At 36.9% G+C, this 16,103-nt stretch overlaps 1 protein-coding gene across 4 annotated transcripts in view; it reads right to left on the bottom strand.

The window, feature by feature from the left end:
- LOC105425197 (protein FAM13B) overlaps window positions 1-16,103 on the bottom strand; it is a 47,343-nt gene that overhangs the window by 3,672 nt on the left and 27,568 nt on the right. For all 4 annotated transcript variants that reach the window (XM_089073940.1, XM_089073928.1, XM_025217788.2 and 1 more), the window contains 6 exons: window positions 3,181-3,351; window positions 2,432-2,573; window positions 1,823-2,056; window positions 1,336-1,545; window positions 431-1,081; window positions 94-341 (listed from right to left, as the gene is read on the bottom strand). In XM_089073940.1, the coding sequence (XP_088930066.1) occupies window positions 94-341; window positions 431-1,081; window positions 1,336-1,545; window positions 1,823-2,056; window positions 2,432-2,573; window positions 3,181-3,351 (1,656 nt within the window). The remainder of the gene's footprint in view (window positions 1-93; window positions 342-430; window positions 1,082-1,335; window positions 1,546-1,822; window positions 2,057-2,431; window positions 2,574-3,180; window positions 3,352-16,103) is intronic.

Genomic DNA, 16,103 nt, shown 5'->3' with positions numbered 1-16,103 from the left:
TAATTTTTATATCAAAATGTTTTAAGAAAAAAACACAAGAAAATAGAAACAAAAATATGTGATAATTCAAATACAAATATAATTTAAACTTACTGAGGAAGAGCATGAAGACTTTCCCCAGTACCACGACTGCCTTCGCTGCTGCTATGCTGACTATCACTATCGGTCGGAAATTGATCCACAGGATCGATACAATCCAAAATACCTCGATGAGACATATCGGGCTCGCTAGCTCTTCTGTCAGCTTCTACGGGATTTGCCGGTAGACTCGATGATGTAAAATCCATTGTTTCATGCTCTAAAATCGTGGCTAGCTCCGAAATGCTGTCTTTATTTTTACTCTGTAATATTAAAATAATAAAAAATTATTTACATTTGTCATCTTTTTCGTTAAAAATTTGTTTTAAATAAAGTTTATGCTGATTCTTACCGCGCCTGCTCTAATAAGCAGTCTCTTTAAAGTTCTATACCGATCGTACAATGGCCGCACAACTGCTCTGTCTTCCTTAGAAACTGGTCTGCCGAAAGTGTTTTCAATGTGGAGCAATGCCTTTTGCACAGCTGTCTTTTCGTCCAACAATTGGTCATAATTGAGATCTTCCATATTATCAGATCGATTGTACTTGATGCGCTTCTCGCTAAGTTTCTTCTCCGCTTCTTTAACCATTTCCTCCATCGATGTCACACGAGATTTCTCATGGCCATTGTTGTTGTTTATGGGACTGCTAGCAGTATTCAGTCGATTGTTAGCATTGGCTAGAAGCGCGCCTATCGGATCCTCCTTGAGTAATTTGTGTTCCTTTCGTAGCTTATTAAGCTCCGTACATAGCCGTTTGATATCGCGATTGCTCATCTTATCTGAATGACTCGGTCGATAGCCAAAATTTTCTTCAAATTCATCTTCATACTTCTTGATCTTCTTCTTCAGGCCGTTAATGTGTTTTGCAAGATTTTTTAATCCCATTTCCGATGGACTAAGCGTAGTCGGCTGTATCTCTTCTTCAGAGTAAAATCTTCTAGGAACCAATAGCGAGTTTCTTGGCGAAAGCATGGCTTCTACCCGGGCGTCCACGGCTTCTTCCTGTAAAAGTCCATTGAATATATAAATTAACACATGCAAAGAAAAATGCAAATATTTACTTTTTGATAAAGATTTTTTTATTGATATATATAATTTTCTACTATAATTTTCTATTTCAATTCGTTTGCATAATTTTTAATTTTTCAATTAAAATTAATTATTATAATTTATATAACTTATATAATATTTTTTGTATAATTGCTTGATAATTTTTTCCAATAATTTACAATTTTTTAATTAATTCCGATACTTACGTTTCCTTCTAAATGTTGAAAGCCCCAGTTTGTCAAACTGGGATTATTCACATCTTCATGATCAACGGTAGGTGGACGAGCTGGTGAAGGTGATCTGCTCGGTCCACTGCTCAACATCTCCAAGAAGCTTTGAGCTGGTGAACCATTATGATTGGTAGGACTCGGTGATACATTGGAGATATACATATTTTCAGACTCCTCTTCATTTTCCTAAAAAAAATAAATAAATAAAATTTTATTTCGTTATTTCTTATAAAATATGTGATATATTAAATATTCTAAATATCATAATATTACAACATTTTTAAAATTCTAAAAAAAATTTTTTTTAAATGTCATATATAAAAGAGACATATTTCTCATACACTTAGATTGAGATTTAATTATATATACGCTAATTTTCAAGATACAACTTCTATAGAATATTAGAATCTATTTTACTGAGATTGGGATTTTAACTTTTAACAAAAAATTAAAGAAAGTGTACCTTGCTGGAACTCTGGTCGGTATCCAGGACTCTGTGCACTCTTTTTCTGCGCGCTTGTCTTCTGCCTCTTGGAGTGATGCTTCTGCTGAATCGTTCGCTATTCCTCAATCTTTCGGCATCACAGTCAAATTTTTCAGTTGCTATAACTACCTCGCACGGTGATGGCACCGATGATGATTTCTTTGAAACCGGCGAAACGTTGGTTCTTTCGTGAAGCGGTAATCCGCTACATCTCTGTACGCAAATCACAAATTAGCTCGATTATCATACGAATCTTTTGTTAAACAAGATTAATTTAATTCTTAAATGTTTAACTCTTAAAATATTAATATTAGAATATTAATTTTTCATCATATAATATATCAAAAAATTCTTTCTATGTTAGTACATAAAATAAAATAAATAATTTGTTACGCAATAGTTGCATCCTTTATACATCTAATATAAGAGTGTTTGTTAATAAACAATTAGCTCTATTAAAAAAATTTTAAACATGTTTAAATGTTTTCTTTGAAATTATATATAATGAAAATTGATTAAAAAATTGAAAAAAATGTTTGCATTTTATTTTAAGGATCAAACGTTACATACTGTCACGATAGTACTTACCACGCCGTGACCCATGTCTTGACCGAGTTGTGATAAAATATGCAAATGTTCCTGACTGTTGAAATCTTCGTGACTACTCACACGTCTGATTGTATCTGCGACGTCAGTGGGACTGTCAAGAACACGTTCCTCACTGCTACTCCTAAAAGGCATAATCATCGCATTCCACATACAATTTTTTTTTCTAGATATGTCGTAATGCTGGTGAAAACGAGTAGCATTCGCAAACACATCCGTAAATTAAAAAACAAACAAGTTTAGCAAATATGGATACTTCTGCGCCGCGACAATTTGCACATTACGGGCATTCACATCCAGTATTTATTGTTAATAATAATATCAGTTTAATAATAAATGATAGAAATCAAAACTATGTGAAAAACCGCACTTGCGAAGCGCTTTCATGATGTTACATAATTATTATACATAATAGTCATTATATTTCATAATTAACGTGACATAAATTACACGTTAAATGTTTTGACAAATTGCATATGCATATGTGCGCTCAATAAACAGAGGGTTGTGTGTGTGTGTGTGTGTGTGTGTGTGTGTGTGTGTGTGTGTGTGTGTGTGTGTGTGTGTGTGTGTGTGTGTGTGTGTTATATTTTATATACTTATAAAAATTTATTTAATCAATAAATATAAATCCAATCCGATTTAAGGCATGCGATTTGTCAAAACAGTTTAGCAATATCAGAATCCTCATCTGAGGATTTGATATAAAATAAAAAAAATTTATACGATACCTTATCAGCTTCCGTTCCTGGCAGCAGGACTCGCGACGTTCCTTGCGCTTACGTGGTTTCAGCGCGCAAAGCAGAGACGCACCCTCGGAGTCCTTCGGCTCGTCCCTCGTATCCTTGCAGATCTTACAGTCGCTGGCAGGCACCAAGCCATTCACCGTATTCTCACGAATACTGCAGCCATACGGAAGCGGGAAAAAAAAGAGAGAAACCAGGTCAGATCGTAGAAACGAAGCGCGACGATCTTGAAATGTCAGCCTTCGAATTTAATCGACTGCCGTCGTGAGTCAGTCGGCCGCAGTAAAAGAGCAGTATGCGAGCGCGGATACGAGAGTGCGGAAACGGGCGAGACGTCGACGTATTGAAACACGACAAGGGGACGTGGAAATAAATAAAAAAAGAAAAAAGAAAGGAAAAACAAAAAGAAAATGATGGACAATTTTTCGTGGCGATCGGAACGAAATAGCGAGCCGCACTTGCTCTCGTTCACCGGCACGATGTCACGCACACACACACACGCGCGCGCACACACATTTTATATATATATATAATTTATAATGTGCCCAGTAGCTGCGCTGGATATTACGTAAGGTCTCTGTTTTTCTTTCGGCGTCGCGCCGGCGAATGTCAACCGGATAAAGCGATCCGTCACGTCCGTGTGTGCGTCGGGCGATCGAGGGCTCGGGAAATGCGCCGTTAACAAGATGATCATGAACGAGACACCGGGGAACAATGCGAGGCACGTACGGTAATTAGGATAATGCGGCAGGTGAGCCCGTTTGTTTTGCATTCGATCAAACAAGAAGCAGTAATAGTAGTTTGCGTAGAAGTGCAAAACGGCTGGCTCAAGTGTCGAGCGTCAATGGAGAGGAGGGACCGTTTTTATCGCGCGCGCTCTCTCTCTTTTATCACTATAAAATTCACAAACCGGATTCGACCGGCTAAAGCGCGTTTGCGTGCGGGAGGAAAAAATATCGAGTCCGCGTCCTTGCGGGTAACGCTATAATAACGCTTGACGCGGCATAATTGCAGTCCGCGAACCATCCGGAGGGTGGTTTCTTAGCGAATACTTCCTGCAAGCGGGGTAACGCGACTAATTGTGTGCCATTAAATTAAAATACACACTGATAAAAATCATGAAATATTTATTTCACGTTTTGGGTTCTCGAAAGAATAATCGCCGGGTTACTAGGTCGCTCCAACGCGACTGCAGAGTGACAATCGGAAATTATTAAAATTGAATAGCTGTTATTTCATAATAAATACAGAAAATGAAATAGACCAAATATGAAATAAATCATTTTGTAGAAAAATCTGTTTTTTAGTCTTTTTTTCATATGATGACAGAAAGAATAAACGCATATAAAAATCGCAAAACATAAATATTATAAAAAAAATTAACAATTCGCCTACATAAATCGTACGTTTTCAAAATGATAAATAACTCCAAATAAAAATTACAAAGCTCAGAAATACATATTTTTTTGTATGAGCTCTAATAAAAATACGAGTTTGATTTATTTTATTATAAAACGGCTACATTTAATTTGAGAAATTTTTAGATTGCCGCGTTTTACAAGTGTAATCTGAAAAAAGCTTTTAAATCGTTTAGCCTTTTCGCAAATAATATATCATATTTAGGATTTGATCATATTAGACGTTACTTTCTTCCGGTTAATCAATTGCCACGTAAAATATCTTTAAAAAATTGGCTTAGAACAATCGGCACTTTATTCAGATTTTCATCTCCGAGATAAAAACTAACATGTGAGTTACGTTTACCTTATTGCAGTTAACTTTAACGTTCTAATCCGGATATTCTTTCTCCAGCTGCAATTTCTCGTGCTCCACAAAAGTTTCCTCGCGCACAAAAGTATTATCGTAGTCAGCGAAATCTCGTTACCGCCCTAGGATTACATATTCGTAACTATGATTTAAATTCACATCTCGTGAATCTAATTCTCCTACGTAATCATTTTTCTTTTACGTGAAAAATTAAAGTTGTCTCGGTTTGCCATCATTTTTTTTTTTTTTTTTTTTTTTTTTTTTTTTTTTTTTTTTTTATTAAAACTGCTGGTCGACGGTAAAATATGTTAAACTTTACACGATAAGGCTATCATTTTCGAGGTAATGCTCTTTCTTTCTTCACCCTAAATTCAGATCATCCTCGATGCCCGATTTGATCTTGTGTCACGAATCGTAACCCGAGCAGCAGCGTATAAACAAATCGTGAATCGTGATAAATATTTTCATCGTGACTCACTAAACCGTGCGGTAGCTTCTTCGTGTAGAAGCGGAGCTTGCGGAAATAAAGGCATGATGCAACGATGTATGCTTCAATTTTCGTTAATTCTTCTGACAACAAAACATTTGAATCGAGTATGATGAAAACGAGAATCGATATTTAAATTCGCAAATTTTAATGTTTCTTAAATAAACTTGTTTGAAATAATCTCTTTCGTAATGCGTATTAATTTTTTAACAGATCGACTAAATAAAATTTTCAAAATTATAAAGATATATATATATATATATATATATATATATATATATTATTAAAAACGTTTTATATTCATTTATAGTTGCAGACTGTCTTTTTTGTACGAACGACATTATACAGAAGTATTACAATTTAAAATACTGTCTAAATATAATGTATAACTTTTAATATCTAATTAAAAATTACTAATTCCGAGACAAAATTATGTGAACAAGCTCTTTTATATTTCCGAAAAACGATCGATCTTCGAATAAAAAGCATTTATTCGATATGGTTAGAAATATTCAAGGTAATATTTATAAAAACACTTAAATGCGATAAAATCTGTTGTGAAGTGTATACAATGACTAACAGGAAAAGGAAATTCTAATCAGACATTGCCCGGATTTGATTAAAATCCGAGACGAGTCGTCGGGCGATGCAGCTGCATTATACTCTAAATATAACTTTTGTTCGCGTATGCATATATTATTTACATGTATCTATCATCAAGAGTTGGGAAAATTCCAACGATGTGATATTTTCGCATCGCTGTATCGCGCTTTCGATGGTCACAGGTCGGAAAGTTCAGTAGGAATATCAATATGATCGCAAGCCAATTACGCCGTCATTCGTACCGGTAACGCGCCGTTAATTGCCGAGCGATTAATCCTTAGTGAGAGACGCACGTCAATTTAACGATAGTGCCTCGTAAACGCTGCCGTTACCCGAAAGATTCGCGCAAACATAGACACGAGTGAAGATATAAGCATTACCGAACGATAACAATCTTACAAGATTTATGAATTTCTAAAAATAATTGGATCATTCGGCTGAGAAATTGGCTGATGTTACTCGAATGATTGATGTATCAATAGGAAGTGTCACACTTTTTTCATACATTATAAGAGACGAAAAATTATAAGAGCTAATTACGTCATTGTGACAGCGTTTTCGGCGACGGCATCCGTGCGAAAAATTCTGACGACCGCACTTTTCATCTCGTGTTCTCCATTAGCACTTCGGTCCTCCGATCGCGAGAGAAGATGAGTTTTTTGCTTGTTTTTGAAACAACTGACGAAACAAGCGATTGAACGACGATATTCCGACATGGTGTTCTTTCGATCGCGCGGAGATCAACGAATGAACAGAAATGAATATGCCTACGTGACAAAACAAAGTGGCTTGCGTAGCTCGCGAAGCGCAAGCCTTATTGAGGAACAATCGAGGTGATGATGATGATGATGATGATGATGATGATGGGGATGATGATGATGATGATGATGATGATGATGATGCATTCGTCACATGAATAGATCTAATAAAAAAATTGCCGGTCGGACTCGCACGAGATATAATTCGATTAATTCGCCGGCGGGCGGCTAGAGACTCACGCGCCTGTAAACTTTGTTCCGCGTAGATTAATGTCAATTAACATAAACGGGAGCTCGTGACAGTCGTTTATTATGGACTATATCTTCTAAAAAGATTTCCACGCGACTTGTTTACCTCCAAAGAATCCACCTGCCGCAATATCCATCACGGATATGCAATATTTATAAAAATGTCCTTTTCACTTATAAAATCAAGTAATCAAAGTAATCAAGTTCTATTATATTGTAATTGTAGAAGATTACGCAATTTACGATTTTTTCTAACGATTTAATGAATCTTAATAAGGCATCAGTTTATTTCAAAGTACATTCTTTCTTGTTATTTTAAGACTATCAGGCATCGATATCAAAAAAACAGATCGAATTTTCTCGCGCGGGATTTGTGATATTGCTTCTCAAAATAACAGCTCATTTCTCTCACGTCAGCGATTGTTATCGTCTAGCCGTTACGTAAGAATTTCCCGATCCGGACGGTACTAAGGTGCATAATAAGCGACGCGCGAGAGTTATCCAATCCGCGTGCAATTCCGCGCGGTACTTGCACTTGTGCCATGGTTAATAAATTTCGATTAAGGGCGACGTGGAAATTTACTCTCCGCGAGCTCCGACGCGTTCTAACGAGGCCTCGGCTCTTTCACGAATTACTGTGGATTTACGGCGCCGCTCGGCGAGACGATGTGCCGCGCGATCGAGTGCCTCCTAATGCATCGTGATAAACAAGAGATGCAGAACGCACTCTTACATCATGTCAGCATCGCGAAAAATAAAATATTTCAGAAATTTTTAAGTCTTAAATAATAACGTTGGAACGTAATCTAAGTCACTAATCTAAGTCAGTCTTCTCAGTCAGTCAGAGATAGAGATTAAATTTAAAATGTAATGACATAAAAAAAATACACCATTCATGGCGCAAAATAAAAAAATTGTAGAAATTGTGTTTTGATATAGAAAATCGAATGAGAAATAGGAAAGCAAGCCATAGCTTTGAAACGTTAAAGACCTTGAGATATGAGTCGTTCTTGTAATTAAAATTAAAATTAAATTAGCCATTTTATATATGTATGTATGTACGTACGTAAGAGCGTAAAGTCCCTCGAGACTCTATCAATATAAAATATAGAGCCTGCCTCTAACAGCGTTTAATATCTAAATATTTTATTATTATTGAATTTTAGCTATCTTCCCTCTTGCTCTTTCTAAGTGCTGTCGAATGATTTCCTGCTTAAGTTCAATTGTCATTCATTCGTTAAATATGCGGAATAAATTGCATGTTTCTTGCCAGCTATTAATTCAATATTTTAAAAAATTATAACTACAATTTTTGGAGAAATAGAACTAATTCTCTTTTTTAATATCGATTTAAAAATATCAATTCAATACAGCTCGAATATCTATCTCATAAAGAAACTTACGATATTCTTAGGAAAAAAAATTTCGAAAATTTAAAGCCAGCATAATCTCATTGCAAAAAGTAACTCTCAAATTTATCTAATCGATCATAGTTGTCTCAACGAGACTGCGACAAACGTAACTTCCGCTTTTTTACATAAAGTCGAAATTGGACCCGCCGAAATCAAATCGGTTTCGAGATCTTCGGCTCGTTCGACCTCGCTTCCTCGTTTCCTCGCGATTGTCCCCGATTCATCAACAGCCGCAAATAAATCGAAATCGATCACGAACATTAACGGCGCGTTAACGTCATCGCTCGCGCGTCTCCCGGCAAAGTCATCATCGTGCAAAATTGCTAAATGTGCAACTCACGGGCACGCGGATTCCCCGCAGTCGCGCGTCGCGCTCATGTAATCGTGAGCGTCAACTTTCTTTTCCAACGACGGGGCAATGCGACCAGCAAAGCGGAGACGAGTCTCTCGGCGATTCGATGAAACATTTATGATCTCCTGCCTCGTGGGACACACAGGTGAGAGATGGTGGACAAGACAAGACGGAAGATGGAGAAGGTGCGAGCGCGAACGAGAGACGCTCACGCGCGCGCGCGCGCGCACACACACACACACACACACACACACAAAATATATATATATACACAGAACGATGACGATGATCCCGATATATGCGATCACGATGATGATCGACGATCTAATGGCTCGAGTAGCTTTGCTTTCCCCCGGAGGAACGCAGGGAACGCTCACGCTCGAGAAAAGCGGCCCGTTCCTTTTCCGCTCGTCGATCGACTACCGGCAACTGCATTGCAATACAGAAAGAACGAAATAAAGCACTGCCTGTGGATATTTCCGCACGATTAGCCAATCATTAAACCGATGACGTTTGTAAATGTCAGAGCGATCTATCTCTATTGCCGAATCTTCTATAAGCGCGATTAATTTTTAACTTTCGAATACCGACAGTGAGTGAGCCAAATCATTAATGACACAATGACGCAGAACTCGATTGGAAATTTAATGTAAAAGTGATGCTCCACGGCTCGAAATGATTTCCGTATTGAAGAAGATCACATGCCAGAATTAATGGCACGATCAAATTTGTGGCACGAGCGCAAATACAATTCGCAAAGCGCAAAAACATTCCATTTCTAATTTTAGTCTAAGTTTAGAGTCTAAATTATTTCTACGGTACTAATTCGTATGTAATTTTTAAAAAATTAATCATTTGGCTTAATAGCACATAAGATAGACAATAGCAATCTGTATACTACAATTTGTCCATTATCGGCAGTAATTGACGATATCGCGGTGACATCCAATTCGCGTAGACATCGCGTACCCGTGAATGTTCGCATTGTGAAAAACTATGCTGTTCTGAAAATTGCTTTTCTTCGCGAGGCTCAAGGATAGATCTGCCCTCTCTTGTTTCTGTTGAAATCAACGAGACGATAACAAACAGATAAATTCCTCGCGGAAATTTCATTATCGCATTAATCCCCGGATCTCCGGAAAAGCGCTGAAGCGCACTCCCCGGAAAACGCCGGAATACGCGTCCTCTGAAAACTTCCGAGGACGAACTCATCCAAGGATTTAAATTTAAGCCAATTCCTTCTTTCGCGAAGATATTCTAAAGACGCGCTCGACGTGTAAAACGTTGATTTATACAATGTCCGTCAATATCTAATCATTTCAATTTTCAGCAAGAACATTCACGGATCCGACGATCGATCGGCGATCGAAGCCTAGGGATAATTAATGCGATCGAAGCTGCACTACGATTCAATTCAATTCAATTATCCGAATTACGGTCTTACCCGCAACACAATCGGACGAGAATTCGGGGAGAATTCGGTTAAATTCGTAGCGTTCTCCGTGGAAGGGCGTGTTCCCGAGTAAACTCCGCCGGGTCCTTAATTAACGATCCTCGGCTCGCGCTCGCGCCTAATTGCAACGGGCGCGATTAATTATCGCGCGATGCGGTTCGCGCGGTCTCCTTAAACCGCCTCGGCTTCGACGCGGTTTCTTTAAGTCGCACTTTGACCCGGTTTCCCAGACAGAAAGAGAAAAAGAGGGACGAGAGACGAGCGCTCGCGTCAAGGACGGATTTTTGCGTTTTGCGCTTTCACGTTCACGGGCACGCCGCAGACACGGTGCACGTACGACACGCACGGGCCGTGTTCTCTTTCTCTCGGCGTGTATGCACACGACGCTGGTGGAAAACCGACTGCGCCGCTCCGCCGTTCGGATCCTCGTCTATATCGCGCGCTCGCCTCGCGGCCGCACGTGACAGAGCCGTCCGTGTGCACGCGGTCCTTTCTCCGCGTTACAACACGCAATCGCACGCGAATTTACACGAGGGACCGGTCTGTGATCGATCGGACCGATCCGTCTCGAAAATTAAAAGAGGAGACTAATTACGTGTACGCTAATTGCAGCACTGTGTAATGGGTGATGCGCTTCGTTTATTTTTTTGCCCTCCCCCCCCGCCCCCTCTTTATTGGATTTACCATTTGGATTTTAAAGGACGAGTTCGAAGAGTTAACGATGGTCGCCTGGATAATATCGTTAACGATTCTTTCGGAGTTGGATCGATGAGGATAACAGATGGAAATTTGCGCGAAAAACGCGACCCTGTTTTCGGGAGTCACGTCGCTGAATTATGCATCGGGGGATCCTTCCGAGGCGCAGTCGTAATGAACTTTACAATGAATTGTAAATCGTGAAGAAAACCGTCGTTCTTTTTCTACCCGCAGGTTGACAGGCCGAGTCGTGGTCATTTACCACATATGCACGCGACCTGTGTTGGCGGGCGTACGTGTGAGAAACACATATTCCGAAACCGGTTTTCGAAGCTCGTTCCCGAGCTGCCGTAAGCTTTATGATCGAAAGAAAGCAAGTTTCGAAACTCGATGCACTTCGCCTTCGACGATGCGCTCGAAAAGCTCGAAGTTTGGATCGTCGCGTGAATGCATATTTAAAGCCTTTTAAAAAATCGAATTTTTATTCGCGATCGCGCGATTGAAGAAAATATTCAAAAGAAAGATTATCAAGTCACTACGTTGATATCAAAGCCAGATTAAAAAATTGACTTTCTTTCTCTAAAATTAACTAAAATTAAATGACGTTGTTGTAATTATCTTCAACAGACAATACAGGAAGCGTCATTAGGCTATAAATACTGAATATGTTAATCATCCTATCATTTTCCGTAAAATATGTAAACCTCTCATCTGCTGGTTAACATTAAAAATTTACATCTCTTTTAAACATACGATAAATAATTTATTTATCGTCGTCGTTTAAATAAGGAAACAAAAGAATAGATTTGATATGCAAATTAAGATATTCATTCTGTATTGCACGGGAAAACTATAAATGGAGCTGCTTCAATCGATACGTCAATCGTATAACACACGCCAGATATTATTTATCTACAGTCAATCGATCAAAAGCAATTCTCAATGCGGTTGTATTAGTCAGGAGAGAGAGAGAAGAAAGAAAGTGGAAAAATGAAAAATAGATTCGAGATATCTGCGAGACAGCCCGGCTATTTCTCCTATGAGATTACGTTGCAAAATTGCGCGATTTGAATAAATGTTTAAAGAAAGGAAAGAACGATGCAGTTGCAAGCTCGTCGCGACAAGTCTGGCAGTCCGAAAAAAGAGCAAGCTCGTTTGCGTCAGTCGTTCGCGAGTGCATATAAGTAATGCCGCGTGTTCGATTATGTATAATTATTGGCTAAAGGCAAAATAATTTCGTGTATATCAAATAATATCCGACAAAACAAATATCCGATCCACTTCGCCAATTGGCAATTGCTCTCGGAAAATTTTAGGGACATGAATTATAAGGTGATAAAATGAGAAAATTAAGCGGTGATATGTCGCGATTTAACAAGTTATATGGATGATTAATTACGTCTGGAAAATTTAACTTTCTGAATAATCATCCCCTCTTTCGCGATGAAAATTGAATTGCGTAAGATAATAAAGTAAAATATCGAGAACATAAAATATCGAGAGTGAAAGAAAGAATTAAATATTCGAAAACTTGATAAAAAATAATCAGATAAAAATAATCAAAATTTTATGAATAAGTTAAAAAGTGAATAAATAAAAGTAAAAACAAATTCGTGTTCTTGTAGTTAATTAATTACAAATGTATAGGATCCTTTTGTTTAATAATTAAATCGTTTAAAAGTATTAGAAAACTTGTATTGAAAATTACGACAGAAATTATTACTCAATTTCATTTCACGTTTATGCCAATTGGACAAATGTAAGAAATTATTACTCAATTTCATTTCACGTTTATGGCAATTGGACAAATGTAAGTAATAAATCAAATCGATTTCTCATTTTCCGTGACAGATATTCAAAATTAAATCGAGATCGAGATGTCGCAAGAATTACCGGAAGGACGGTGGCTCGTCTTAACGATGTCACGCTCATTTTAGCTCATTTTATCGATATTTTGTCGATGTATATACGACAGGCACGTAATTCGTAGTCCATAGTAATGTTCCCTGTGCCGAATGCGATCATTATGCCTGTATGTTTCGCGATCTCGCGCGCGCACTCGGTATCCTTGACGTCAACGGCTCTATTTTCGGTCGTCGTCGGTGTACATTTAGCACCGGGCGTACGTCGTAAAATCTACGACGATTGAACACGCGCGAGCTGCTGTGTTCATAACTAAATTGCACTTCACCGAGCTTTCTCCATCCCATAAGAGAACTCCTTACATCAATGATTCGCTACGTCGAGGGAAACTTATTCACAGTTGACAGGATTGGCATTTAAACTAATATTTTGGCCCGATTACAAAATAAACTAAATCATGTCTTATATAATACAAACATTGCAGAATCATACTTATTACAAAATGATTATTTTTTTTTTTTTTTAATAAATGAAAGTATCGAGCTATTTCATTGGGACTTTTCTAGTATCATATTTTTGCGAAATTAAATATATAGATAAAATGTTTCTGAATCTGATAAAAAATATAAAAATTTCATTTTATCAATGTTTATTTTAAAAAATTATTCAAATGGGAAAAATATATTCATTTACGGGATTTATCTAAATGATTTTTTTTGTTTACTTATGCATAATGCTCTTACTATCTGCGTAATAAAACTTAATTTTTTAAATGCCGCTCATATATTTAACACACAAAGTTATATAATATCTACTAAATAAATGTATTTTTTAAAAAGAATTTTAAACAATCTTTACTTATGACAGTAATAATAGCTTTACTTATGACAGTAATAATAGCAAGGACGGAAAAAATAATTGGAAAAACATTATTAATTATGATTCCTTTTTTATCACAGAATGCGTGATGATCATAAATCCGTGGTTGAAAAAAAAGAAGCGCCACCGATGAAAGAGAGGAAGCACGTTGTGTTTCTTGCTGCGAAACTTCAAAAGATTCGTTATTTACGTATATATTGCTCGTGAATATAAAACGAATTATTTTTCCAGACCACGTTTCGAAATCAGAGCATTCCTAATTAAGATACCGAAAAGAAATCTATGTTTAATGATCGCGTGTTTACTAACCTTGACGTGTTAATTGCCATTTCCAAAAAAAAATAAATAAATAAAATACGTATGATATATCCTGCCATATTTTTTATCCCTCAAAAGCTTTTTTATTTCCTTTTCCAATTACAATTACGATCGAGAAAAATCCGCTTCATCGCGCAACATAGTTATACCAGTGTGATAAAAAATTACGAGCGGACTTACGAGCGTTTAGAGGCGAGTTATGAGGCGATTAACGTAATCGGTCTGTTCCCCATTTCCGTAGTTGCAGATAGAGTCATTGATTTTCTCGAAATTATTCGATTCTAGCTGCTCGAAATCGAGCAATTTGCGTAAAAAAGCCATACATAAAATCTGTAATTTTTTATTTGTATAACTTTAAAAAATTTTGCGTTACGACATTAAATCTAGGGCAGGGTTATTCCAAAATAATATCATAATTACATAACAATAGATTTACAGTTTATTTTTGCGTGAATGTAGCTTCGAAATCGAGATTTATGAATTCTGTTGTCTAATTTGTGCCATAGATTTCTGTCTTTTTGAGAAAAGCAGCTGTACTATTTATGTTACCAGATGTGTGTTTCGCATCGAAATTGGCTTTTTCCAAGCGAATGTTTCCTTCGGCCACTTGTGCCAGGTTTCGAAGTCCGATGAAGTCTATTAGGAAACATTACGTCATTCTTGGACTGCTGCTTGAGACGGAAGAAGATAACTGACAAACAGACATTAATGCATATTTACATGCGTTGTGATTCATCGTTTTATGTTTTTCATAAACAGATACTATTTTTCAAAAGAAGAATTCAAAATGTAACTTTGATCTTTAATTGTATGATTTGCGTTTAAATTTCTTTAAATATTCAATTTGCATTTTATTGTTATTGTATCATTTAGTTGTACATATGAAAGAATTAATAGATAAGTCTTTAATGAGTACAATAGACTTGGAGTAAATATTTGCCAGAAGCAAAATATCAGACCATCTTGAGTTAGTCGGTTCAATGACATCAAATTAGTTGTAATAAAAGATTACGCTTGACAGCTAGTTGATGAAGTATGACAATCGAGATAACGATTAATACGACGCTATTGAGTGTAATAACTGTAAACATAGGAATGCGCTATGACAAAAACACTCATTTACTATGTACGTATTCTAAAATAACAATTTGCAAAAATTCTTATGCAGAGAGAGAGATCGCTAAGATATATTCCTCGAAAATATCATCCGAAATATATTACAGTCAAAATATTAAAGTCTTGACAGTTAAAGATTTGGTATCGTAAATTTTGAAGATTATCATAAAATTTAATCTTTCAATCTTTTAAGTATCAAGTCGATACTGATTTACTTGGATATAAATAAAGTAAAATAAATAAATATATATATATATATATATATATATATATATATATAAAATTAGAAATTAGAAATTAAAGTAATAAATTAAAAACGATCTTCAAAATAAAAATCTATTTCAATTTTTATTGTTAAGTTATCTCTATTGAATATCTATCAATATCCATATTTTCTATTTGTACTTTCTAATATCGAGACGATAGTTTCGAGACACCTCGTATACTCGTAGCGATCCGGTTGGAATTTTCCTACGGCCGGACCAGGGGCGAAGGTGAGAACTTTTTACTTTCGCGAAACACATCATCATCCAATTCAGGGTAAACGAGGGGGGGGGGGGAGTAGGCGCGTATTCAAGGTCGACAAGAGTGTGTACGTATGAGTTCATTGTGATTCATCCGTCCATGAAACGGAGAACACGCCTAAGACACGCGGATGCGAGAGAGAAGAGAACAATTGGCAGCAGGTCCATTTTATTGACTTGCTTGACGATGTAACACGTCCACGACAATAATGTTTCATCGTCGCTTTCCGGTAATCTTTCGTGCGAAAATAAACGCAGACGAGTTGAATGAATTTTGGATTCCGCATCAGACCAAGAAATTTCGATATCGAAATGACACAATCGGAATATCGGTGCTTTTTAAATGGAAATTAATATCCATCAAATTCCGGATGAATAATTTATGCCTCTATTTTAAACGGTGCGGTGATATAAATGACGTTGAGGAATCG

Source organism: Pogonomyrmex barbatus, unplaced genomic scaffold, assembly GCF_055798465.1.
Source record: "Pogonomyrmex barbatus isolate J1 unplaced genomic scaffold, ASM5579846v1 scaffold1, whole genome shotgun sequence".
NCBI classification, from domain to species: Eukaryota; Metazoa; Arthropoda; class Insecta; order Hymenoptera; family Formicidae; genus Pogonomyrmex; species Pogonomyrmex barbatus.
The sequence above is the reverse complement of the archived record's forward strand: the minus strand, read 5'-3'. Positions and strand labels throughout refer to the sequence as shown.